A 26,971-nucleotide genomic window follows, 5' to 3' on the forward strand; every position below is an offset into this window, starting at 1 on the left:
TCAAATGATGCTACCACTTTTTCGAATGTACCGTTTCATCTTGCGGTTTGAGCATCCTAACGCACAAGGGCTCGATAAATACGCGTTTGTTGAACGACTACTTGTCAAAAGCAATGAATAGCGATGAATATTAACTTAGCGCATCGATAAAAATCGATGTATCTCGAGGAATCTGAAATGTTCCGAGAACGTAGTCGTTCGCCTGGCTAGCCGTCAGGAAAACGTTACCATGCGTCTCCAAAAGATGGGCCCGAAGTTCCTTGGCGAAGTTCGTCCGAAACGGTTCCGTGGTCTTTTCTTGGCAAACGTCGCATTCGTAGATTGTCTTGCCCGGATGCAGATTAGTGGAAAGGACGTGTTTCCTGAGGTTCTCCTGCAAGAAGGAAAAAAACGGATAGGTATTCGAGTTACGGTTACTGCTCAACGTCTGGAGCGGAAAAGTCGAAGCGTAAATTGTATCGCGACGTGATCGTCCGCGAAATAGAATCGCGAAATAGAATCGCGAAATAGCCCCGCGAACCTGAGAGGAGAGACAGGAAGGAAATGGTAAGAAAGGAGGGTGTGCGTAGCTGGCGGCGTGGCGCGGCGGGTTCCGTTGGACGAGTGGACGCACGGTTGGAACTTGGAACGGGCTGTATCAGTCGACGTTGAATACCTGCAACCAGAATCGGTCTGCCGCAAACCGGACGCGTTCATTGGCTATGCCATGGAGCATTTAAAGGCGCTTTACCCTCTCGGGCTAAGTAGCAGGCCGTAGTCGTAAACATCTTCCTACCAGGCGGGCTTATACGAGCCGTTGATGGCAACGGCAACATCAAATTTAATTTCCCATAAGTAAATCTTTCCACGGGCAGTACTCCGTGACGGTCCCAGATAAAGAACCGTTCACACCGTCATGGGCGGTCGTGCACCTTTACGCGAAATCCTCCGACCGCACGAAAGTGTATATCTACCATCATCGCGCAAATCGCCTACCTAACATTTCATTAATCCCAACCATTCCGATTTCTTTGCCTATCATTTTCTGCTACATCCAGACCATATGCTACTAGACCGTGAATAATTCCGCTTTACGAGTCTTCACTCTAGAATCTCGAGTCGCGCCGCTTTATCTTCTCCCTACTCTTTGCTTCTGCCAGGATTCCACTCGATTAATATTAATTTCTTTCAACCTGTAGGCCATCGTACCGTAACTTAAACGTAAATGTCCTCGTAATATATGTATGAAAATTATCAAAAGCAGCAATAAGTCCGGCATTCTCTTAGGCGGTTGGGCGCCAGAGCGGACTGTAAAATTATAAGCGCAAATTGCCAGGATCTTTAACCCAGATCAAGATTTTATCGATCAGATACAAACTGACCGCGCGTTTCCACTTTTTACTCGATATCCAATAAATTCTCGTAAATGCCCGTCCTACTAGGTATTCAAGGTCATCCAGTGAGTATTTTTCAAAGGAAATTTCGGTTACATCAACGAATCAATCGTTCGAACTGCTTCTGCGAGCTCGATTGGTCGGGTCTACGCGTAGTCAAACGTTACGATGTACCCGCGTGTAGCGTATAGAAGAACACGACAAGTAAGTAAGTAACCATTCTAATCTGAATTAGAGAAAAATGAAAGAGAGGAACTGATGGTGCGTGTAAGTTTCATTTACGCAAGAGAAATTCCTTGCTAGCTCGAAGAGAATTTGGAGTTTGGTTGAATCGCCTGGTAGGTGACCATCCTACTTAACCATCATTGTTAAAGTCTAATGGAGCCTTATGCAGCACGACGACTGCAAGCGATTTCTATTCGACCTCGTTCTTTATACTTGATATCTTTCTGCGACACGTTTTTCTTTTCATCTATGATTCACGAGTACCTACAGTTCAACGAATACACGATCGTAATCATCATCTGGACTCGACCAGCTACTTACTTGCCGATCAGAAGCAAGAAGAAAGCGATCGTAGAAGGAGGCAAGGAGGTTTTTTACGGAGCGAATGCAGCTCGGCTCGGTAGGATACCGAAGTGCCTACCGTTGTATCATTACCGATGCAAGACGCAACATTCGCAATTCTCCGTGGCACGAGATTACCTTGGCTCAAGTTATCCCAGGCTGAGAGCCACTGGAATGAGTTTATGTCGCTATCAAAGAGACACGAAGCCCTCGTATGCGAGTCGCATCCTAACTAAAGCTTCAAAGGGCATTAGCATACCGGCCGCTCGGTATGACTGGGCCGTGCGTGTGTGGGCATCCAGTGAGCACAATTAACTCGTTATCTTATCGCGCCTCGGTGCCGGCAGAGGCGGCGGCATGGTCCAAACGTTAAGGTGTACTTTGCTTAATTTACGCCACGAAGTCACCGCAGAGAGAAAAATTGAACGGCAGGACAAGCTCCGTTTCTACCGAATGTATGCCGTAACAGAGCGGATCGAATTTTCATCGAATTTCCATCGAATTTCCATCGAATTTCCATCGAATTTCCATCGATTTATACCTATCGGTGACCCCCTTCAAATTTTCTTCACCGAAATCGAATCAACCTTCGAAAAACGAGATCGAACTTAGTAACTTACCAAGTTGTTGCTCGCGTAACTGCAATGACGGCATTTGTACGGTTTAGTCCCCGTGTGCAATCGCACGTGCCGTTGCAAATGAGAGGTAAGTCTCGTTTTGAAGGTGCAACCGGAAAAGGGACAGGCTCGCAGCTGCGATTTCATGGCGGTCGTTGGGTCCTCGTGTCGACTACGATGCCTGAAACGAATACATTCTGCTACACATAATCTCTACTACTTTTATCGAAAGATAAACCTACGTTTATCGGCCCATCGGAGTTAATTTAATGAACAAAGATAATCACGAGTTACGGTGTAACGAGTGGTTAGTAAGTCGCTCGCTGCTAATTAACATACGACTCTGCGTAGGTAATAATAATCGTCGCATAGTGGACGTGGCCAAGTATAAATCGACACGATTCGCGCATACGTTCGCGAGAGAAGCGATAGGAAAGCGAGGCGGCGCGAGGCGGCGCGAGGCGGCGCGAGGCGGCGCGAGGCGACGCGACGCGGCCGCAGCAGCAGTGAAATACGTATCTTTGAGGGTAGAAGACGCAGCACTCTCGGCAAGTTCATCGTCGCAGCGGGATCGGTGATTATGAACGATGCGATATGCGTGCGCGATATTACGAGGGAGCCATTGGCCACGGCTACGTGTATATCAGGTTCGAAATGCCTGACACGTTTAATTAAAATCCTGTGTGATTTACTCCGCCGCACAGAGTGTAATCGAAAGAGACGGAAAAAGAGATACAGATCGGGAAGAAAAGGGATGGACGAGAGTAGAGGGGACCGATGAAAAAGGGAACGAAGGAGGGTAGAGATAAGGGGAGGACGAAAGAGGAAGGGTAGCAGAGATAGGGGTCCAGAGGGACGGAGAGAGCGCGGAGGTGGAAGAGAAAGAGAACTCGTGACACTCTGTGGCTTCGTTGAGTTCGACTCACGTAGTAAGTACTCAATTCGCGATGATATATCGCGCCGACCATCGCCATGCGGATGATCATAACGGGCTGCCCGTGCTTGGCCGGCTGCTGCACGCAACTTCCGCTTTCGTGCCTCTTTCTCTTTCGCCTCCTTCTCTTCCTTTATCCATTTTCTCTTCTTCCTTCGCGGTTAGCGCGTACGCGTTCAAACTTGAGAGAAAATAAAGCAGATGAAATTTATTAGCGAGCTTTCGCGATACAATGCCCTTAATAAGGTTTAATTTAAGTTAATCGAATCTGTCGTATTCCTGAACACCCTCGATCGCATACTTTCCCATTGTTACCGCTTAATCGCACGTCCCCGTAAAGAGTCGAGTGTCCGGTCAATCAGACGCCTGCTGCGTAATCAACGCGCATATAATTTCGGGTAGAGATACCTTTCCATTAATTGCGGTGAACGATTTATAGGTCTGACGAAACATGGCGATTCCTAGAGCGATTCCTTGAGCGATTCCTTGAGCGATTCCTTGAGCCTAACTACGTAAGCCGAGAAGCACGCGCACGGGTCTCCTCTTCCGCCGAGTACTGCGAGCAACGCAATTAATTCTCTACTTCCTCGGAGACGTCGATCATGTATGTGGTACATAGCCGAACCACGAGTACGATTAATAGCGTGGGATTGCACCGTTAAAATTAATGTCAATAATATCGGTAGGGCGGGAAGCTGCGGACAGGAATCGACGTACCTTCCAATCGACGAGATTAGATTACGTTCAAGTGCAAGATAGCAGTTAGAGGTGTAGTCGGATTGTACTTGAAATTTCCTTTCTACTCATTCCTTTCTACGTACCTTCGTAGCTGCGTTTTCGTTTTGGCTGCGTAGGAGCAATCCATGCAGCGGTATGGTCTATCGGAGGACGCATTCTCGTGCACCAAGCTTCTGTGAGATCTCAATTCAGAGGCTGTTCGAAGGACCGTTGGACAGCCCGGAAGCCCGCACTTGTATTTTTTTCCAGCGTGCCGCAACATGTGCTGCCGCAAAGCATGCCTGAAAGGAGAAGTTGCCTACGTAGAGAGCGTGCTTTCGAATTGAGAGAAAAGCCAACGTTTCCTTCTTCCAACGAAAACTCTGTATCACGTGCTGCGCATGCAGGCCTTGTATCCTGAAAATATTTCACGAGATTCGTAGAATTTTTGGAATAGCGGTAGTCGCGGTTGCTCGATACGGCACGGCGCGACGGCGCGGCGAGAATAATGATTTTGCAGCTTAAACGGCCGCGTTTTCGTGAAACTCAACGCGTAATAAGACAGCACAATAGCTCGACGAATGCGTGGTACGCGTGTGACCATCGGCTCTTCGCACGCCGTACGATCCGATCGCAGCTGTTGCATCCTACATCAACCTGCCGGGCGGCGCGCGGCGCGCGGCGCGCGGCGCGGACCGCGGCGCGGAGCGCGGCGAGCGCACACAAGAGCTGCACTTTAAATAGTTCCTGTCAAGAGGTGACGATCTATACGGTTACTGAACTCGACCAGCTCGTCGCGCGACGGCTCGCGTTTAAACCTCTCGCTCTCTTCCTCCAGCGAGACTTTTCTTTCGCATTCGTATTCCGTCTCGTTAATCTTGCTGCTCTACCCTCTGAGGAACAGCTCTGAACCGTTAACGAGCCGATGGATCGGGACCGTAGGAGGAGTAAAAAAGAACTGAGGCGCGTATCGTGCATGGAAAGTGCATGGAAAGTGCATGGAAAGTGCATGGAAAGTGCATCAAGGGCGTCGATAACGTCGACTCGGTATACCGTGACGCGTATGAAACTAAGCGAAAGCTCGTCGATGTTATCGAAATCGGTAGCAAATTTCCGAACGTGGTAGCCACGATCTTCGCGTACGTATCTCTCGGTCTTGTTCCGAGATCTTCGCCAATGAACGTGGTCACCGTGCGAGAAAGCTACCGGCGCGGTAGCAGAACGAAGGACACGGATCAGGATTTTTCGAGATGGCAGCTCAACGATACCGGCAAACTCCACGAACGCGCGATAGGTCGGTCGAAGAAGAAACCGAGCGAAAACGAAGGGCAGAGGATCGAAGAAGAAGAAGAAGAGGAAAGGGGAGAGGCAAAGAGAAAGGGGAGAACAGAGAGAAGGAAGACCGCGAGATCTGGGCCGTCCTAGAGGGAGGCCCGGCCTACCCAATTGGCTACGCAAGTGTAACGGCAACTTTTACAATGTCAGGCTATACACGCCCTCGCTCGAGTTTAGGTCGTACCTTCTCCTACACCTGCATCCAACTATTTAGTCCCTGCAACTACAATCCCGACTGAGACACCGTGTGCCGCGCGTCCGCTCGCTCTTCTTCTGTGACCGCGTTACACGTACTCGCCCCAGGACGAATGAGACGTTCGGCTCGAAACAATCGCTTTTGGCAACGCGGGACCGCGTTAAATCCCTAATCGACCAACGCGACACGGTATGCGTTCTGGTTATTTAGACGTTACTCCTCGCTCCGGCATTCCGCGAACTCCACGAAAAAGAAGCGTAATCGCGTTCAAAGCTGACTCGATGAACGCTAACGGACGCTGTAAGCGTGACAAACGATGCTTGAGCAGAGTAAACGGCCGTCGTAATTGCTCTGAATTATCACGTCCTAGGTATTCAGCGACAAGACTTTTCCGCTAGATTCGAGTCACGATAAAAAGGGAATGCTAATACCTAACCCAGACCTATTATACGCAATCACGATTTCTCACGCGGTGAACGTCGCTTCGCGACGAGGAAAGCAACGTTCCAGCCTCGTCTTAGTCACCGAAACGTCGATCCCGATGCCTCGCGTTCACTATTTATTTTCAAAGGTAATTTGCACCAACGAAATATGCGAGAAAACGAGGAGAATTGCCCAGCGATCTTTGGGTTTGGTCTATCGAAGCGCTAATTTGCCTAAAAATCTATCGGAACGACGGAGATGTCGAGAGAACGAGAAGGAACGCGTCGCTCCTGTGAATTATAGCATCGAGAAATCCCGTGTTGTCGGCCCATTCCGGGGGATTGGAATTCCGATAGAACAATATTAATATCGTGGCCGACAAAAGCGTGTCTGACGACAACGACATTGACGAAAGAGGGACGGAGAATCAGGGAGAGAAGCGTTCTCCCGGCGTGTGTTTCGCTGGAATGTCGCAGGCGTGACAAGAGGCCGTTAAGAAGAGTCTCGGGCCGATTGGGTAAGCGGATGCGGTCACTCCGGATGATTTAGCGCGACGACCACTGTCATCTCGTGAAATATATGCCAGTCGGACTCGAGGTCATTTAAAAGTCTAATCCTCGTCGGCACGATCGTCGTTATACTCGTCGATAACGGCGACGTGACGATTCGTCGCGAGTTCCTCCTGCAGTTCCTCCGATTTCTAGCGAAAATGAGAGAAGCTGCGAAACAGGTTGAAACGTCTCGTCGATTCTCGTCGACCAACGCGACGGACACTCGACTATAAATCTCGGCCTTGATGCCTGATCGACGCGTAGATAGGGCCCGTGTAGTCCCCCCGATAATCGTCTGGCGAAAATTCATGTAATTAACGCGGGAAGGGGTAAACGGTGGCGAGTTAGTTTGCCTTCGAATCGAATTTCTGGTCGAAGACTGCGAGAAGAAGCGGGGGCAGAGGCAATCGCAAAGATCGAGCAGAGGGTACACGCTCGAAGGTAAAGTCAGCCAGGATACAGCAACGTACAGGTTAATATAGCCTCGATCGTTCTGGGATGGGAATGGTGGAGCCAGTCAAGCGATCGTGTACTATCCAAGAGGAGGGAAGCGGATGGGAGCGAGCGAGCACGGGCATTAATTAAAAAGGTTGCGCATTAAAATGATTTGTTTTAATTGGCTGAACGCAGTGAGGTATTTATGGCCTCGCGGTCCTTCGCTCGTTCGCTCCGTCTGTCGGTCTGCGGCCTCTACACTACGAACGTCGACTCGGCCTTTTGCTTCTTCCTTCTCTTCTTCTTCACCTCCTCCTCTTTCTCCTTCTTTTCCTTCTCCTTTTCCTTCTCCTTCTCCTTCTCCTTCTCCTTCTCCTTCTCCTTCTCCTTATCCTTATCCTTATCCTTCTTCTTCTTCTTCTCCTTCTCCTTCTCCTTCTCCTTCTTCTCCTTCTCCTCCTCCTCTTCCTCCCTCTCCATCACCATCCTCCCACACCTTTTCTGTCTTCTCAATCTCGCTCTCGTCCTCATCCTCCTTCGCGTCCGCGTCCGCGTCCGCATCTTCGTCTCCGTCTTCATCTTTGTCCCATCCAAAGGCTCCTCTCGTCCTTTTTACCGTCTCCCTTGCCTCGCAAACTTCTGCGCGCCCTAGTCCCCTCCGCCTCTGACCTCTTCGATTATCTCGAAATCGGACGATCGTTCATTCTGACTAGCCACGAGAGAACTAACAGCCGATTCTCTTCTGACGCGGAGCAACCGAGGGCGATTCATAAATATCGGGCCATGACAAGTGGATCTTTATTACCACGAATGATTTACGCGCGACTTTGCCGCGGTCTTTCTTCGCCTCTGTCACCGGCATACATAGATATCTCCAACAGACTTTGGTCTCCTTTTCGAACGAAAAAATAAGCAGCTTCAACTCATCCTTTTCTCCTTGCTGCGATACAAGCAGCAATTTTTCTCTTCCTCATTGGTGCGAAGACGACGTGGAAATTACAAGAACGGATAGAGTTGAATCGAAGAAAGGCTGCCGCGGTGGGTGGAATCAACGTTTCCAACGAACGATGGCCAAGGTGGGATCGTGATGGGCCGTGATGGTGGTGTGGCCGTGGAACGATGCCGAAGAGGAGGCTGGACCAGAGTGAACCAAAGGTGATGCATGGCCGACGGTTCCTACGGCGGGGCCGCAGACGAAGAAATAAAGAATAAGAAGAATATCCGCTTCGTCGGGTCCAGAGCCGGCCCCCTGGAGCAAACGCTGTCATAACTCAATCCCACCTTCGTCCGTTCGTACGTCCGTACGTCCGTCCCGCACTCGACTGCAGGTTGCACCTGCCTCTGTCTTCCTCTATCCCTTTCTTTCTCTCTCCCTCTCTTCCCCTCTCCCCCTCTCCCCCTCTCTCTCTCCCTCCCCTTTCTGCTCTATCGGTCTTCCTCGGAACTCGATCTTGATCACGGCCAAGTACCTTTTCGATGTAGAATCATCGAGATCTACCGTCTCGCTCGTTACATTCCATCGAGATTTCCTTCTTTCAACTCCGTGACCTTTGGGACACGGACCTAACCATGCATTCAGTGCGTAAAACCGCGCGGCTCTCCGTCAAACTTTCAATGCGATACTTTTCCTAGTACTTGTCTCACAGCTCTTGCGTATCGTCGTCTACCGTGCGGCACAACTCCACGTCAATGTCCACTGTGGTTGCGGCAAGCTTCATTCGTACCTCTCTCGTCAACTTTATTGCCGCTATCAAGTGAAAAACCGGTTTAATGGCTGACTCATGCGTTGGCTGAAACAGTATAAATTACCCAATCTCGGGCGAAACGCGTCTTTAATTATTGATTTCTAGTGTGTGCGTAAACACTGAAATAAATACGATACGCGATCGATTCTCTCTGAAAGAAATTCGCTGCAAGGGAAGCGAACTCGTCGAAACGATCGATTCGCATTGGTCTGAATCCTCCCGAGCCGGCGCGGGGCGGCGAGGGGCGGCGCGGCGATAAACCTTTTGAAGCAGAAACTGGTGAAATCGGGCTCAATCGGTGGAAATCTCTCGATGGGTTTAGCGCAAACGAGAGCCGAAATCGGAACAAACGATCGAACGACCGAACAACGAAGCGTCCGCGTGCGAACGTCAGACCTCTGATTCTGAGAGGTTTCATTAATTGACACGCGAGGACGGTGAACGCGCGAATGAAAAGGACAAGGAGAAATCGACCCGCGAATCCATCGTAGAAGAGACTGGTACGCGCGCGGCGATCCAGCGAGGAGACAAACAAAACAGCAGAGTTTCGTTTCTGCCGATCTCCGGGGAGTGGTTTGTTGGTTCCGCATCTGGCGCTGATACTGTAAGTCGGCAACAGCGAAAGAGAGATCGAGAGGGCGAAACAGAAGCGGGTGTGGGTGCGGGGCGAGCGGGCGAGTACGGGGTAGGGGCAGTTGAGGGAGGAAATGGGGGCGAGAGCGAGAGATTCTAGCTGCCGCGTCAGGGAGATTAGGGGATCGCAGGGTTGGTTGTTGCCAGTAGAGCCACCGAGGGCTGGGTGCAGAGGGGTGGTTAACGCTTCGCAGCCGAGGCTCAGAATAAACAACAATATTATAACGCGAGCTTAATTGCGCCAGAGGGCTCGGTAACGGGCGCATAAATCGGAGCAGCGAGCGCGCGCGCCCTCCAAACTACCCTCTCCCTCTCCTTCTCTTTCTCTACTTCCGTCTTCGTCTCTCCGATTCGCCATCCCCGGAACATGTAGCAGTCTTCCACGAGCCGTTCCCGGAGTAGGATTCATTTACAATAAACATGTCCTCCGCTAATTTCGTCGGCGGAAAAGGAGGAATCTCCAGAACGGAGGAGCGTCTTAACCGTAACGTACGTCGACGTTTCTGCCTTCTCGTTCACTAGGAGACGATCATTCGTTAGGGGAAGATCACGAGTTCTTCGTTATCGGGGATATCCTTCCAAGAGGTTACGAGCCGAATTTCTACGCGGATACCGCCTCCGCTTACACACTCGTTGCTTTTCCGACGAGCCGTTTCAAAGCGTCGCGCGCCGCGCGTCGCACACCGCGCCACCGAAACACCGTGCCACCCGAGACAATGGGAAGAAATTTTAATTAAATAAAACAACTTGGCGAGAAGCGCGGTCTGCATTTTTCTCTATCGTCCCCTTAACTCGTGACCGCAGTTACAGGAACGAGAAGCTTTTTCGGGAGCGACCGTCCACGGTATCGAATTCCTGGACGCATCGCACGCTCGTAGACGCGGTGAACAATTTGAATGCTTGCGCGACACTAGGTGTCGAGGTTCTAGGGGACGAGACTGCCGACGCTACCGACGCCGACACGTCCCGATGCTTGCGGTTTGGCCATGTTTCAGACGGTCGGAGCACGAGTTTAAGCGAAGGAAACGCGTGGTCGCAGAAAATGTACGATACGCGGAATTTCGAGCGAGATAAAGAGCCGATGGCGCGCGATACAGCTAGTCGGTCGGCAGACGGACGGACAGGGATGCGAGCAGCGAGCCGAGCAGCGGCCGAGCAAAAGGATGGAAAAGAAAAACCGGGGGCGATCGTGGATGGAAGTCGGCGACGGCGACGGCGACGGCGACGGCGAACGGCGACGGCGACGGCGAGCCAAGCTTTCGAAAACGGCCGGAGGAAAGGGATGGAGAGAAGAGGAATAGAGGGGAGAGAAGGGAGAGAAGGCGGCGGCAGGTGGGGAGGAGCGGGTTAGGTCTGGGTTAGCGGCCGGCAGCTATATCTACGCGTCCTCGACCGCAGGCCTGTTTTATTTTATGAATCGCAATATTTCACGCGACAACTGGACTCGCGGGGCGGTCACCGCTAAACTGTCTGCATACGGGGCCGTGCTTACCGCGTGCCACCATACCAAACCATACCACACCGCGTACCGTCGCTACCGACCACCATTGCCACCACACAGAGCCAAGAAAAGCCATGCTACGTACACAGCTACCAACACAACCGCGTTCTTGCGACACAATGCGCGCACGGTACGGGAGACACCTCACTAATACATTTCAATGCGACGAATGCGGTGCAACAGCGTCGCATTGTTCCTCCGGGGGCATGCAGAAATCTTTTCTCCTCTTTCTTTTCCCTCGGCGAGCGGTCGGCCGAGCTGGCCCGAGCCGGGCCGGTTTGCTCTCCGTAGCGCGCGGACAATCCCCCGCGGGATTCACAGGTTGGATGTTTAAGGGTGCCTACGGGGTGATCCGTAAGGACGACACCGCGCCTCATTAGCAGCACCGGCCAAGGTGAGAGAAAACGATGCACACGCACGCCGTCGAGACAATGGTAGACCGAGTCGCGAAGCTTCCTCGCAGACCCTTCGAAATTTACGATGATCGGAGATTTATGTGCCGCTTCAATTCGAACAAGCCTCCTTGCCGAATTAACGTCCCGCGCCCGTACGGTTCCATCCCTGTCTTCCCTGTCCTTCCCTAACCGAATCGAACCGAAACGAACCGAACCAGCTACATTTCTCTCTCTCCCCTCCCATCCCACCCCATCTCCTTGCCAATCCGAGCTTATTAAAGATTACCTAATGGCAGGAACAGCGTACCGGAACGAGAACCGATCGAATGTCACCGGTCTGCGAACTTATGCCAATCTCATCCAATATGCCTATCTTTACGACGTTTACCTGACCGAGCACGAAGAAGCTGGACGCGCGCGCCATTACTGCTACGAAAGATAAAAGATAGGCGCGCGCCACGCTGCGGTCCATATATGTAAATACCTCTGGGGAGCTCGCGTACACATCGTCGAGAAGAAACGAGAGGGTTGCCGATAGGTAGAACGCTGGAAAGGGCCGAGGAGAAAGCAACGAAGAGGAGGAGAGGCCGCGCGCGGTACGCGAGCGAACCAGAGGGCCCGGGGGTGGAACGAACGAAACGTACGGTCAGTAGCTCGCGTATGTAACGTACTATCTTGAATATGCGCATACATCGAGAATTGCCCGCTTATTCTGAGAATTGGTTAAGCGATCGAATGCGCGGGAGCTGCCCGTCTTCTCTCGTAATTACCTTTCCTTTCTCTCCCTCTCTCCTTTATTATAGCTGCTCCTCTATTTTATTCTTCTTCTCTATCTCCTTTTTCACTCCTAACTTACCAACAATAATATAAGTCGGTTTTCTATTTCTTGTAGAAACCAAAACGCTTATCCGCGCTACTTACATACACGTCACGATGCGAGACATTATCGACAACTGACGCGTAACCGTCTTTCCCCCTGGCCTTCATTTTCGTCGGAAATGAAGCCGGAGAAAGTCCTAATCAAGCTGGCCCGCGGAAAGTTTTAACTGCCTGCGGTCGAAAGATGACGCAGAGTTCCAGGTACGTCCTAACGGAATCCATGGGATGGGAAACTGCACGGCGCGACGAGCGCACGAACACCCTTCTCCGAACTCCGAAGACGGACGAAATGAAGTTTACGAGAAAACAGGGCCAGTCGGTTAATCTTGAACGAATAAATATTTAAGTAGATAGAAACGCTCGTTTCGCTTCGCATCTCAACATCGTACCAGCTACGATCGAAATCGTTTCGCGAAGATTCACCCGTCTCTGTATCGAATCGCGTTATCTGTCGACTGCAGAAAGGTTCATAACGGACAGTCGCACGACGATTGCGGAGCCTCTAATCCTTCGGAACGGTCCGAATCGCGACATTAAGCGAAACCACTGTCGTTCCGAACCGACATCGAGACTCCTGACCGACCATTCGGCTCGAATACTCTGCCAGTCTGACGTCGAATAGGTAGCGTTACAGAAGGCGATGCATGTAGAAGACGAAGTAGCACGAGTCGAGCAGGAATAGTAAGAGTGGCGAGAGTGACGGAGAGCGACAGAGCCAAGGATATCGAATCGAGCGGATCGGGCAGGCCGAGAAGACAGGGCAAGTATAGGTGTTAACATCGTTCTACGTCTAAGCAATAGTTTAATACTTGGATCGACGACGCGAACGATCGCGATGGCGCGGCGTGCCGACAAACTGAGGACGCCTAAGTAAGTAGTTGTGACCCACCTATGTCCCTCAACGCCCCTTCTCCAATCTGAGTGTCTACGGATTGTTCTGCCCTGTTCCGAGCATCCGTCAAACGAATCGTCGCTTCCTACCCCTCATTCTTCGGAATCCTTTCAGACTAGATCCTGCATATGTATGTATACAGATTTACAGGTACATATAGATTACTACTATTCGTAGTACTACTATTCGTGTTCGCTACCTATTTCCATAGATCCAGTATTAGGAAAGAGAAGATAGCCCATAATGCAGCAGGCTCGTTAAATAGCTACTAGAGTGACGCGCAAGCTTACAGGCCCCTATGAGACGTTAATACGATCCGGTGGCAGAGAGCGAGCAACTTCCGCTATGCCCTATGCTCTGTCCCCCCGATCCACCGTACACCACATTTTCCTCGGATAGTCGCACGAACGAGCTCCTCTCTTCAACCGGGCCACGGATACGGTCTTTTATTTTATAGTTATGCAGCGAGGACATTTTTAGTACGACCGCACGAACGTTTCGTGGTTTCAGGTCGCGACGCGACGCGCGATGCCCGGCTTTTATTGTCTTACACTTTTTATCCTCGAACGGAGGGCAGTCCTTGCTTAAAACACGGCCACTCGGATCGTTGATAGTTTGAAGAGCGAGCCGGCAACCTGCAAATACGTGTCCGCGAATGCGAACAATTCCTAAAAGGAAAATAGATCGAAAGACTCTATCTTTTCTGGAACGCAGCTCGTTCGTTAAGTGTAACGCGCTATTCAGGGCAGTTCGACTAAAATGAAAGAACGCGATTCGTTCGACGTAGAGTAAGTATCCGATCCACGATCGATATACAGTATTATAATTCTATCTAACTGGAAATCCTATGATAAATGCGATCCTTTTGTTAGCCGGATAACGTGGCGAGTTTTCTGCGTTAAGCCCACTATTGTCACGACACGATAGGTATTTGCTATACCTCATGCCAGGCATCGAGAGGAGTTCGGTACACGAAGAACGTGCCCAAGCAATTACTTTTGCGCGGCATTCTCCAACGATCGTTTAAAGTTATTAATCGGTCGATAATGTTGTTCGAAATTGACGATGGAAGAGACGGTTTCCGTCTCTCCATCTCTCCATCTCCGGTATCATACCGAAATGGTGAAAACGTGAAACGGTGAAATCGACAAACAAATGACAGACAGACTCACTTCGTGTAGAAAGCGTTGCTACACTCGGAACAGACAAAGCTGCGTTTCCGGGTAGATTCGTCCGGCCACATCGACAACAACGAGTTCGGGCAACTCCTCCGATGGGCGTTCAGGTCTGCTCTTCTGGAGAAAGACACGTAACACTTTCCGCACGGAAACGGACGTTCCCCGGTGTGACTTCTAATGTGGTTCCGTAGCGATACTTTCGTAAAGACCCTCTGGCACACGGGACAGGAATATTTCGGCAAGCTGGATTTCCCGCAACTAGAGCCGCCGTTGTCATCGCTCTCAGCGATTCCGGTGTGAAGAGCTTCGTGAAAGAGGAACTCTGCTCTAGAACTCGTTGAGAAATTACAACTGCCGCAGTTCCATTCGTATTTGATGCTAAACATTTTTCCCGTCTTTACTTCGCTATGTGCGCGACAGTTATTCTCCCTTGTATGTCTCGTCACGTCTTGCGAGAGTGGGAAAAGTGCGCCGCATTTCGGGCACCTGTGAAAACGTATCTAATATCCTGAAAGAATTCGTTAGAATCTCTCGATCTACCTACCTGTGACAAAGCTCCGGGTGAGTTTGGAGCAAGTGCTCCTTGTGCTTCAACAGACTCGACTGTTTTTCCTCGCAATGTGGACATTCCCGAGTCGTATTAGTCGACTGATCGTCGTTGTTTTTGCTTGCCTTGACAGTTTCCTTGTGACTGGACGTTCTTCGATGCAAGACAGCTTCCTGAGGGGTGGCAAAGTTCATCGAGCAAAACGAACAAAAATACGCGCCGGGCACACTTGTGTCATCCGTCTCGTTTCTCTCGTCCTTCACTTCTTTCTTCACGGCATGCCAAGTCAATCGATGACGCTGAAGAGCCACCAATGACCGAACGATTTGGGGGCAAAGAGCACACCTGATTCGTTGCTGATACTCGTCCGATGCGGTAACACTCCCTTCGTGACCTGTCTGGCTAACGTGCAACCGAAGCTGAAAATTGTATCGAAATCGTCGATCGCACGTGTCACAAACCAACACTCGTTGTCGACCGACTACAACTGGAACGGAGCCGTTCATCATCGAAACAACGTCGCGATGGCTCCTGCTCGTCAAGTGAGAATCCATCGTTTCGTTATCTTCGCACCAAAAATCACAGGGAGTGCACTTGTAACTGCCACCGGTCTGCCGAAACAAATCGACAAAACACAAGATAATTAATCGAAACTGCTCAGGAGGTACGTTAAGAGAATAAGGAAGCGCGTTTCCTACCCGTTCGAGAGTCCTGGCATGAAAATCGGATCGCCAATGAAGCAGAAATGTTTCTTCCGTGTTGCAATAAAAGCGACAAGAGGAACACTGAAAGGGGCACTGCCGAACCACATTCGCCATATTTTCCAGTAAAAAGCGACGCGCTCGTGGCCCGCGAGGATTTACGCCTGCGACGCGGCAGTGATAATGAGAGAGCAAATGCTTGCCCATTTGTGTCCTTCTCACTCGGATGTGGCACATCTCGCAATATAAAACTTCTTTTTCTCGTCTGCGCAACCTTTTTTTTCCAACCGTCGCCTCGGCCGTTTCCTTCGTTCTCTGTCGATCAAACGCCTAGATCAATATCATCTAACCGTCTTACCTTTCCAATTACTCTAAGGATAACTAACGCTTCTTTCTTCCTATTCTATAACGCGTTCCTATTCGAAACGACTAGAAAATAGGTCGCGCGATGCGAACGCGTACATGTAGGTAGGTAAAGAAAAGAAGCGTCGTTATCCGAGAGAGGGTTGCTTTGCCTTCTAATCGTTACTTGATTGCGATTCGAGGACTTTTTCGCAGGCTGTAGAGTCGTGGAACTCGACAAGCAAGGAACGCCATCGATTTCGCGTACGCTCCGTCTAGCGTGCAAATCAGAGAGAAGATGCCTGTTGTAGACCAATCGAGAGGCAAGCTTCCTGCCGCAAGGACTGCACCAATATCCTGATTCGATATCCGTTCGCGCGCCCGGTACCCATTTCCCTCGCGTGTGTCCTGGCGGTGGTTGACCGACGACGTTGCCCTTACTCTCGTATCGTTCCATTTTCTGTAATATACGTGCATAAGACCTACCTATGTATCTAGAACTTACGCCGACGATGAGAATGCCACGATGAGAATCGTCGATGCTCACCTGCGAACTCTCCGTGGGTCGCCATTTTCCACCGGTATAGCTTGGCGGTGGATGCTCCTGATGCTCGTCCTCAGGCTCCGCATCTTCGTCCTGAAGTTGAGACATATTTTGAGGAAGATCGTTCAATCCGGGCTTCCATTTACCACCGGTATGGCCACGTGGTGGTCGTTCTCGGTCCTCCCCGTCGTCGGATTCGGAATAGGAGTCGTCGTCCCCCAAATCTTCTTCCAATATGTCGTCTTCCGAATCCTCGTCCTGCTGATATTCGAACTCGTATCTGGTCAGCTCTTTGTTCTCGTTGTTCGTTACCAGCTCGGATAGTATCGTGTCCTCTAACCACGTTTGATGAACTTGCTCGATCCGCTGCGTTTCCTCTTGCCTCTTCCTATCCGTTTGTTTCGACTCGTGACTCGTCATTAGACTTGCCAGAGAATTGTCGGGCTCTTGTTTCGTCGGGAATGTGCCACTCTCGATGTTAGTAGCAACGTGGGATACAGGTTGACTTAATTTGTTCCGGCTGCCCGTCACCGTAGGCTTACCGGTCGCAGAGGAGACGATATCGGGAAAACCGACGAGGGACGGGATGCAGAGATGCTCGGTTGGATCGTCGAGTTCCGAGACACCTGGTAGCATACCGGGAAGCTTCTCCTTCGCTCCAGAATCATCCACCTCCGCGTGGCTCTTCTGACAGCTCTTCTTCCGTTTCTCCTCCTTTTTCAATTTCCTAGTCTCCTCCAAGAGCACGCCAGCTCTCCGAGGGTTCGTCTTTGAGCTGCTCCGCAGCTCCAACGAGCTGAAGAACGCATCCGCGTTAAGTATTTCGGGATAAGAGACGGTAGTCGGTGTGCTGGGTGAGACGCGAGCGTTTACGTTCTTGTCGTCCGGCGGTCGACATCCGGTTTGACGATGTCGCACGTAGTTCTCCAGTCCGTGTATAGTCAAATGACATTTAATGCAAAAGTGAGTGTCATCGTCGTCCTCGTAACCTTCCATGGACTACCCGATTCTGAGAACAACCTGAAAACATCCGTGGCTGTGGTGGGACATTTTTACTATCTACGCGAATACGCTTCACGAGTCAACGATCGGACGAACGAACGGACGGTCGAAGAAGAAGCAAAGCGAGAGCGGAAGATGCCAAAGCAGACAGAAGAGCGAGCTAGATTCGCGAAGATGGTTTCGGAAAAAAAAAATAGCCAGGGAATTGGCTGGAAGAGGCAACGAGGGAGAGAGGCAGGAACGGAGAGACAATTGACGGGTCGTGTATGAATTGCAGGCAAAGGGCAGTGCATCGCGTTAGCTAACCGCACCAGGCAAATTGAAGGTCCGATATTCGTGGAACAGAAGGGAAACAAGTTGACGCTTCGTACGAGCCAGGGGTAGGAAGATCGGTCGATGCCGCTTGGCCGTTATTCGGACGACGACACTTCGCCTCCCAGTCCTGGCCGACCTTCCGCCGCCCTCCACCACCCTCCGCCACCCTCCGCCACCCTCCACCGCCCTCTGCCATCCTCCCAAGCCCGTTACCCACCCCCAGCTTACTTCCAACCATCCACCGCCACCCCACCACCCACCCGGACGCCCTCCGCTACCTCTACCCCCGGCCTTGTTGCGCCCTTTCCGTTTCCCCTTTCCAAAGTCTGCGAACCGGCAGCGACCTCGTGGCTCCGTCTCCCTATGCTCTTTCTCTATCTCTCTCCCTCTACTTCTCTCTCCCATCCACCCACCCCTCCCATCCCCACCCACCCCTATCCTCTCCACCCGACCTCTCCTCACCCATCGCTGCTCACGCTCTCTCTTCACTCCCTCTCGTCTTATTAAACGAAGAAAACTACCAAATGAGATTTCCATCCGGCTCGAAACACGCTTCTCGCTATCCGATCGCTTAACGCTCGGATCTAGGCGGAACGTTTACTTTTGACGTGACTCGAAAATTCGATTTCTAACGAGATAGCGGAACTCTCGAATTATCACGGAAATCTGACTCTTCGACGGACACCTTTCCGCTTCTTGTTCCGAGAATCCGAGAAAAAACAGCGTACGTAGATATCCGCAAGGGGAGGAAGTGGAACTAGGTATGTGCACACACGAGCACTTAACTTTTCGATCCATTTTCTTGAAATTTCTAGTACCTACACTTCCAAAATTCTAACCCAGACCTACCAAACTATCTTCTAATTAACTTTCCTTTCCGCTTTTCTTCTGGCGTGTATACGAAGCATCGAGAAAGCTTTTTGCTCGAGTATCGCTGGATGTCCACGCGTCACGCGACTCGGGTGTTCGTTAGGGGCGAGGAAACGAACGCAAACAGGCTGGAACGAACGCGACCTAATTAAGCGTAGGATGGGCAAAGTAAATTAAATATTTACGGAGCAAGGGCAATCGGTTGGACAGCGATATTAATTGTATCGTCATGTAGAACACGCGCGCGCAGCGATGGGGACAAATACGAGGATCCACGAGTTGGGAAAAGCGAACTAAATCGAGTGGACAGATCCGTCGAGATTTACGAGCGTTCGTCGGAAAAACAAGAAAACCCGTTAATTGGCCAGCGGCCGTGGACAGCATCGAGACGTCGATACGTCAATATAATATCCAACTCTGACATATCGCGCGAAGACTTCCAGCTAACCGATGGCCGTGTTAACGTTGATCGACGATCACCGATCATTAATCCCTTATTATCCATCGTATCGTGTAAAAAGAGCCGTAGATACACCTGCTACCTCGGCCAAGCTAGTTTTACTTTCCCCTCGATCGCGATAATTATCTATTTCTAGTGAGTACTAGGTCTACGTAAGAAACGCGAAACGGTCAGTTCGCAATCTAACCGCAACTACGAGGAGGAAGGAACACTGTCGAAGGAAGAGGAGGGACGGAACGGAACGGAACGGACGGATACTTGTTGAACGCACGAACTAGACGAATTCCCTCTGTTCCCGTCACGCCACGCGAGGCTAAATTAACGCGAGAGCTGTTAGGCGAGAGAGAGAGAGAGAGAGAGAGAGAGAGAGAGAGAGAGAGAGAGAGAGAGAGAGAGAGAGAGAGAGAGAGAGAGAGAGAGAGAGAGAGGGAAATTGAGTAAGGTTTGAAACGAATGTCGTTTCATTGGTTCGAGACGTTTGCAAAAGCGGACAAATACGGACAGAATTACCTACTCGATCTCGAACCGGCACGCGAAAAGATTTCATGCCCAGTAGAAAATCACCCTTGGGAACTATGAACTATTATACATACGTACGTATGTACATCCTAAGCGCTTTGTTCGAGATACAGGTATCAGCTGCGAACCAAAAGAGAAAGGGAAAAGATCATTTGAAGAAACGCGAAAGAAAGAAGGAAACAGCAGACGAGAGAAAACGAAAGGAATAAAATGACTTGTTGGACGATTCGTAGAAAAAGTCGCAAGTCCTATCCATCACTCAATTGCTGCGAAACTTCTACACTCCGTGCACCGCATCTATCTGTTCCTCCAAGTCCAATCTCTTCGGGATCGCCACTCCTGGCCAGTGGATTAGACAAAATTCGGACGAGCGTTGCAATTTCGATTAGTTTAGGTGTATGAGGTTGAAAGAATCATACATCAGAACTATCGCACACCTATTGTAGGTAGGTAGGTAGGTATAAAATCTGTAGAGTATAAACGGTAGCGGAGGGTCCGAAGACGGTGGGGAAACTCGAGGTATGTAGCCACGGGCGAGCGTCCGAGATGGGTAAAGCGCGAAAAGCCGGAGGTTGGTCTAGAAGGGAGATGGACCGGAGGTAGACACAGGGGATGCAAGGTCCGGGGAATATTGAGCCGCTCCGTTAATGTTTATAACGACGTTAGACGTTGGTGTCCCCGGTAGCACGTGTATACGTGTGTAGGTGTGTAGGTGGCATAGGATAGCTAGGTGGCTTCGCCAACCCTCTAGCGTGTAGCCACTGCGTCCCCCCCCCCCCCCCTTCTCACCCTTTACATCCACGTCTCTCGTTCCCTCTTATTATCTCTCGCGTTTCGCCTCCCGTTTCGCCTCCCGTTTCGCCTCCCGTTTCGTCCTTTGCTATCTTCTCATCCCCCTCTTTCACCTCCTCCTCCTCCCCTTGTCCTGCTCCTTCTCTTTCTCGTCATCCCCGTGTGTTAACGCTTCTCTCTTCTTCCCCTTCTCGCTCTCCTCGCGTCCGTCCCTCCGCCGTCCCTCCGCTGCCCCTCCTCGCCGTCCACCGTCTCACCATCTCTGCCGTTTCTTCTTTCCCTTTCTCTTTCTCTTTCGAGCCGTCGCTCTCTTTCCCAGCGGTAGCACACGACGGTAGTAGTAACAACGGTAGGAGCAGAGGCAGTGGCAGAGGCAGAAGCAACGGCAGGACAGGACTGACATAAGCGCACGAGTGTGTATGTAGAGCACGTACTCGGGGGCTCTCCAGTTCGACGGAGTAGGTGGAGGCGGATGGGTGGGTGGTCGTGGGGACCTCTCGGTCGAGAGTATGGGTTGTGGGTGGTGGACGGGTGGATATAGCGCGGAGGGTGAGTATGTCGGTGGGTCGAGGAGAAGGGGAGGGCTGCATCCTAGCAATGGGACGAGGGAGCCTCTGTCTAATCGATGCCGCGGCGGTGCGCGCTCGCCCCGCTGGCTATTACGCACCTTAATGTCCTTTTCCCTCGCCTCCCCCCCGCGCCAACCACCCTAGCCTCTTCCACCTTCGACGCCACGCTATCCCCCCGACTGCTTCGCTGCTTCGCTGCTTCGCTGCCTCGCCACTTTCCTCCTCTCGCCCGCATTTCTTCCCTTGCCGCCTCTCTTTCTCGCTACGATCCTCGACGCTAGCCTCCCTTTCGCCTTTCCGCCACCTTTCTCTCGAGCACGCTTCTCTCTTTCTCCCGCTACCTCGTTCACTCGAACACCGGCAGGCGGCCATGACACGTGTCAATCTACCGCAGACGCCCGATCGATACCGACGGACCTCGGCTTCTCTCTGCGCTCCTCCACCTCTTTCTTCGTCCTATCGTCGACAACCACCCCGTCCTCGACTACCATCCCACCCCACGGCACGGCACAGCACACCATGCCATACCATACCATATCGCCCCAACCCCTCTATCCTCGCGACCCTTACGACCGCGCACCGTACTTCCTATACTCCCTAACCTTCTCTGCGAACGCTGCCGATGCCGATGCTATACACGCTGACGCCAACCCTCGACCCGTGTTTCGCCACCGTCACCTAACGAATCGCGCCTATTCCGACTCGGAAGGCTGATGCCTCTGCGATGCCTCTGCGATGCCAAGCGATTTCACCGTCGCCCTGTGTGTGACTGCCCTGTCAAATTTCAACAAGAACCAGCCTATCGTAACGATACTCGTACTCCTTTTCACTTCCAATCAACCTTACGCTCTTCGAGAAATAACTTTCATGTCGCTCGCGACCTTGTTCTCCAAACGTTTGCTCCTTATGCGCGCCACAAATGTTCCACCAGAATGTGCTGCTACAAGAAAACCGCTACAAATCCTTGTCTATTTTCAACGAGAACACAGAAACTAGCGGCTAGATTTTACTCTTGAACGCGATGTAGTTGATATAGCCAGTTCTTATCCCATATTCGCTGAAATTCTTGCGTTCGTCAAGAAAGATTATTCCGTTGATCGCATGCAAATGCAACGACCGCTAATACAACAACGGATGTATATATATATATATATGCTTACAGGTATCGTCATGAAATGTCTAACCCAGACCTATACGACTATACGCCCTAGGCCTTACCTACGCGTTGTGTTAAGGGCAAAACATTTCATACCGTAGAACTGATTCACGACGATGAATCGTAAGATTATTCAGATGGCAGCTTTCGTGGGATTTTTTTCTAAGTACTAACATAGTTTGAACGCTGCCCCGCAAGCAACCGACTCGAAAGATTCGGTAGAAAGGAGCGCACGTCCGTTGGCAATTCCTATCGTTTTCAATACCCAACATTTCACGGATCGAACCGAAAACATTTCGTTGCGTTAGGAACGCGGCAAGTTTATTGAGCTCGTAAAGTTTCAACGAGCGCGAAAATATGCGAGCACTACGAGGAACGAACGTTGAAGTACGATCGTATGCGTCTCGTATCGCGGCTTATTTTCAAAGACGTTGACGTTTTAAATCGAAGATACCGACTGACGTATACTTCGCTCAAAATAATGCATCCGAAACGATCGCGAATTCGTGGACTTTGATCTGTATGAAAAAAAGCAGCTCCCAGAACGCACGATCCATTCGTAGTTGGATAGACCGTAGGGGGTTCATCTGCGATACGTTCGCATTAAAACACTGAAGAAATGACTTTCAAACAAGTCGAGTCTGGTCGGCAAACGTCTCATCCGGTACCGGACTTTTACTCATCGACTACCTACTCAAGCTTCAGCTATTTTCGAAACTATGAAGATTTTACTTAGGTATTATGCTTCGGTTCCGAGCTGAAGAAAACGTTTTGTATTACCTGCTCTCGTGCAAACAGCAACGTCGCCTTCCTCTGTACGTACCCTAGCTCCTCCTTTTTTTCTACGCATAATACATTTTACTACTCAAGTACCTATACCTATGTTTACTTGAATTTTATCCCTATTGTTATCTCTAATATTTAGAAATTTCGTAACTATTTCATTCGTTAAAAAAGATAAACAATTGAAAAAAAAAAACTCTCAACGGAAGAGTTCTATGTGGCAGAAGACAGGTAGAATCGCTTTAATTCTGAATACGAAATATTTAATACAGGTACGTCGATCGATGTTATAACTATCTTGTATACACGATTCTCAAGAATGAATTTTTGACCGCAAGAAACGATAGGTACGTTGAAAACATCTCTTGTCAAACAATTTCGTATTCAATATACTGAAATAATCAGCAATCCTATAAGTGTATAGTCGGATACACTAGATTTTGATCGTGCAGATGAATGCCCAAACAGCATTAGAAGAGTTAGTTAATCTCTGAAATTCTGTACGATTGTGTATTTACATGACGAAACGTTTAGCAAGATGCTGAGTCAGTTTGATTGTCAAAATGTAGGTACATCCATATGTGAGCAGGTACCTATAACTAATACCGTACACGCAAGACCGTGCGTTTTCGTCGAATGTATAAGAAAATTTCGTAACATCGTGGAATCGCGTAAGATCGACGGTGGCAGCGCGGTAGATAGCGAGGAAAAGCGGTGTGCGGTACTTTATTTTACGAGGTGCACTTATTTCGGGTCCCGCGGGGAGCTGACGGTACAAAACGACCAAACGTACATAGTGGACTTGTGCGCTGACCCACATTGTCGTTGCATAACGGGACGTCTTTCGAAATATTCGCAAGTTTAGTGCCTCCGGTCTCGTCTACCGACGACGGCAATGCTCGTAAAAGGAACCCCTGCAGCCACCGAGAGACACAAACGCAACTGACGCGTAGCACGCGCGCATTGCTTCGTTCTTCGATTCTTCCAAATATCGATGTCACTTGCATCGGTGATGATCACGAGTTATTTTTACGATATCACACAGATTTTTAAGAAATTCGTTGAAGCGTTAGGTAGGTATCGTAAAGGGGAACCTATATCCCTTAGTAGACGCCTACGTATGTACCTATATGTATTGTATAGATACTTATATCTACAGGACTAGAGTGTGTCCAGCACGCAGCAGAATCGCGCTATTTCCTGTCGGTTGTAAAATGAATGCATCATAGAATCGACAAATTCACCAAATCCCTTCAAAAGTTAGACGATGATTGAGAATTTAGAGAAACTTTCGTCAAATCTCTCTTTCTCTCTATGACATGTGATAAATAGGTATTCGGTTTTCGGTAGAAATTTCATTTCCTAACAAATAACTTTAAAATCGTTGAGTCGAGTTTAAAATGAAGGTTCTTTCATTTAGCAAAACAAACAATGACGTTTAGCGACGAGTTCGTAATCGTCTTTAAAAGGGATCCTAAAAAAAGAAAGACGATCCAGATCCCGGTAAAACCACTCGATGGGAACATCACCTAATAAACGATCTCGTAAACGTCGAGCCGCGAATGTCGGCAGCGTTGAATTGGCCTGACGCGCGTAGAAACGACACGATCGCTTCGCGACCCCAGAACAAAACCGGCACCGCAATCGTCGAAATAAAATACTTTTTATGACAGTCGCCGCTGCTCCGAATCCCCAGTACCATTGGCGTAAAACTCGAGCGTGACAATCGCCACGGATACTTGAAACGTCTGCAAAGAAATTCCTTTCAAAGAAGGCGTTTCATCGCCGATTCGATTGCACGCTAGGAAATTGAAAGACGAACTTTCTCAAATAGGCGCCTGCGCCGCCTCGTTACGTCGATTAGGATACCATTTCCTTCGATTATCTAAGGGTTTGGAAGACAGTATTCTCAGCGAACGTTTTTTAGAATCCATAACGAATGAAACAGAAGATGAGGCCAGACAGGCCTGTGTTCTGTTGACTAATCTCGCTTTCGATACGTTCCGAAATCGGTTCGATAGTGAAAAGGTTGAGACCGGCACTCCGATCCGATGAATCATTGCCGAATCCAAACCAGTCAACTGTTTATATAAGTAGGCAGGTATTGGACCTACTGGTCCGTACGAATCGACTCATTTTCTCTGATCAATTAACTGAAGAAAGTGATGGACAGATTCTAAATAATTCTCCATCGTTTCACCAACGATTTTACGTACATACCTAGATACCTGCTGTTACACATCGAAAGAGCAAACGAAACGGAAGAGACGGTTGAAGGAGAGGAACGTGTGATCGAAAGAAGAGGCAGCGCTGTGTAACTCATCCCTGGTAAAAAGATGATGCGAACCAAGATTTGTGTGTCGATGAAACGTGCGATAAAAAAAATTGGAGAAACGCGGTTTCTTAAGGTCGTTAATATTGGAGCTGCAAAATATAGCGAAGGAAGGTAGCGAAGAAGGAAGAACGAACGGTGTGCTGGCAGTAAATCGGACGTCGTTGCAGTTTTAATTGACAGGAATGTTTAGCGGTAATGAACGTAAGGTGGAAGAAGCCGGATAAGTAGGAGGTAGGAGTAGAAGAGCCACGGTGACCGCGATGCCAACGCCAACGACAACGAGGACCGACAACGGTAGCGGTAGCGGCGTTGGTGGCGGCGGCGGTGGCGGCGGCGGAGGCAGTGGCAGCGACGACGGCAGCGGCGACGTCGACGGCAGTGGCGGTGGCAGCATCGGTAGTATTCGGTAGCAGCAACGGCAGAAGAGGAACAGCGCAACGGTAGAGCCGCGACTAGATAGAGACACACCGGCGGGAGCATAAACATCCCGGTGGCGGTGGCGGCAACGGTGGTGGCGGCAGTGGTGGCGACAGTGACGGTGGCAGTGGTGACGGAGGCGGCGGGGGCAGCGCGCACGTTCCACACCGTGGGCGTCGCCATCCAGTTCCTACCACGACGGCAGGGGTGTTCTATGACGCTATAGATCATGCGGGCTCCGCCTGGTAGGCGGGCACAACCTTGTAGTTGGTACGCCGATGCTCTTTTCCCCTCAGCACCGCGCCACGACGGCAAACTTGCCAGCGCCACCAACGGTGCCCGCCAAAACGAGCTCCGCTCACCGCGACCGATTCCTGTACTTCGACCTCTAGCCGTCGATTCCTTTTCGGCTCGAGTCATCCTTCCAAATCACGGTAAACATGTCAGTCACGAGAAACGTTCAACCTCTGAGTCATCGCGAACCGACAATTTTCTCGAGGATTCTCAAAATCAACGACAACCTATCGACCCATTCCATTACGCTCCGTTTTTCTGTCTCCTAATCGACTAATTTCAAGATCGCCTGATTTTCTTTATCAAAAAGACACACAATCTTCTTGTTAAGCGTCAAGAGCAAAATAATGAAATTGATCTCTCTAACCTTCAACTACGCAGGATCCTTCGTTTCGAATTATTACATCCTTCACGCTCTTTTGCTTCCGAATAGTTTTTGTCTGGCAAACGCACAAACAAAGTCGTTTAACCAAAGAGCAGAATATTACTCGCGAAAATAAAGCAATCAATAGCGTCATACGGTAAAGATGCCATCGGTTCGTTATCCAGCAACGATCGTTGACCATTATTTCGTTGCCATACTTACATGATTTCAAAACGAATCGAACATTGTGTCCAACTACATATTTAACAATACCTACCTAACAACATTTTCTCTTATATTATTCCCGATGTGAGCTTCTCAATGTTGGAAAATGAAGAAGAGAAGAATTTATCGGAGAAATGTTCGAATGAATCGTAAGAAAAGTTAGTGCGACAAGAATGCAGTTTCCTAGCAGAATTTGAGGTTATCTTTTAATATCGCTTGACACTGGAGTTATTTGGTAATCGATGAAATTTACGACAATACTGTCGCGTTTTAATGATCATATTTGATAGCGTTGATGCACTTACCACGGATCAAAAGAAGTTCCTTGGCCTCAGAAGAAGGAAAATTTCGAGAAACTCGTAGGT

General features: G+C 49.9%; 1 protein-coding gene across 1 annotated transcript; it reads right to left on the reverse strand.

Annotated features, from left to right (window-relative positions):
• LOC143183060 (uncharacterized) lies at nucleotides 1–26,950 on the reverse strand. The gene is made up of 10 exons (XM_076384452.1): nucleotides 26,912–26,950; nucleotides 16,509–17,525; nucleotides 16,149–16,421; nucleotides 15,617–15,934; nucleotides 14,916–15,529; nucleotides 14,366–14,857; nucleotides 4,313–4,510; nucleotides 2,561–2,738; nucleotides 136–373; nucleotides 1–56 (listed from the first exon to the last, which is right to left on the reverse strand). The coding sequence occupies exons 2-10, from the start codon at nucleotides 17,499–17,501 to the stop codon at nucleotides 1–3; spliced, it is 3,360 nt and encodes a 1,119-aa protein (XP_076240567.1). The 5' UTR covers nucleotides 17,502–17,525; nucleotides 26,912–26,950.
• Between the last annotated feature and the right edge of the window lie 21 nt (nucleotides 26,951–26,971).

This window comes from Calliopsis andreniformis, chromosome 9, assembly GCF_051401765.1.
Source record: "Calliopsis andreniformis isolate RMS-2024a chromosome 9, iyCalAndr_principal, whole genome shotgun sequence".
Taxonomy (NCBI): Eukaryota; Metazoa; Arthropoda; class Insecta; order Hymenoptera; family Andrenidae; genus Calliopsis; species Calliopsis andreniformis.

Excerpts from the sequence above, each read along its gene's own strand:
- LOC143183060 (XM_076384452.1), bottom strand. The coding sequence starts at position 17,501 with ATGGAAGGTTACGAGGACGACGATGACACTCACTTTTGCATTAAATGT. Across the intron at positions 15,935-16,148 it reads AGTCCTCGAATCGCAATCAA|AGAACGAAGGAAACGGCCGA; the intron begins GTAACGATTAGA and ends TTTGATCGACAG. Across the intron at positions 14,858-14,915 it reads CACCCGGAGCTTTGTCACAG|GTGCCCGAAATGCGGCGCAC; the intron begins GTAGGTAGATCG and ends ACGTTTTCACAG.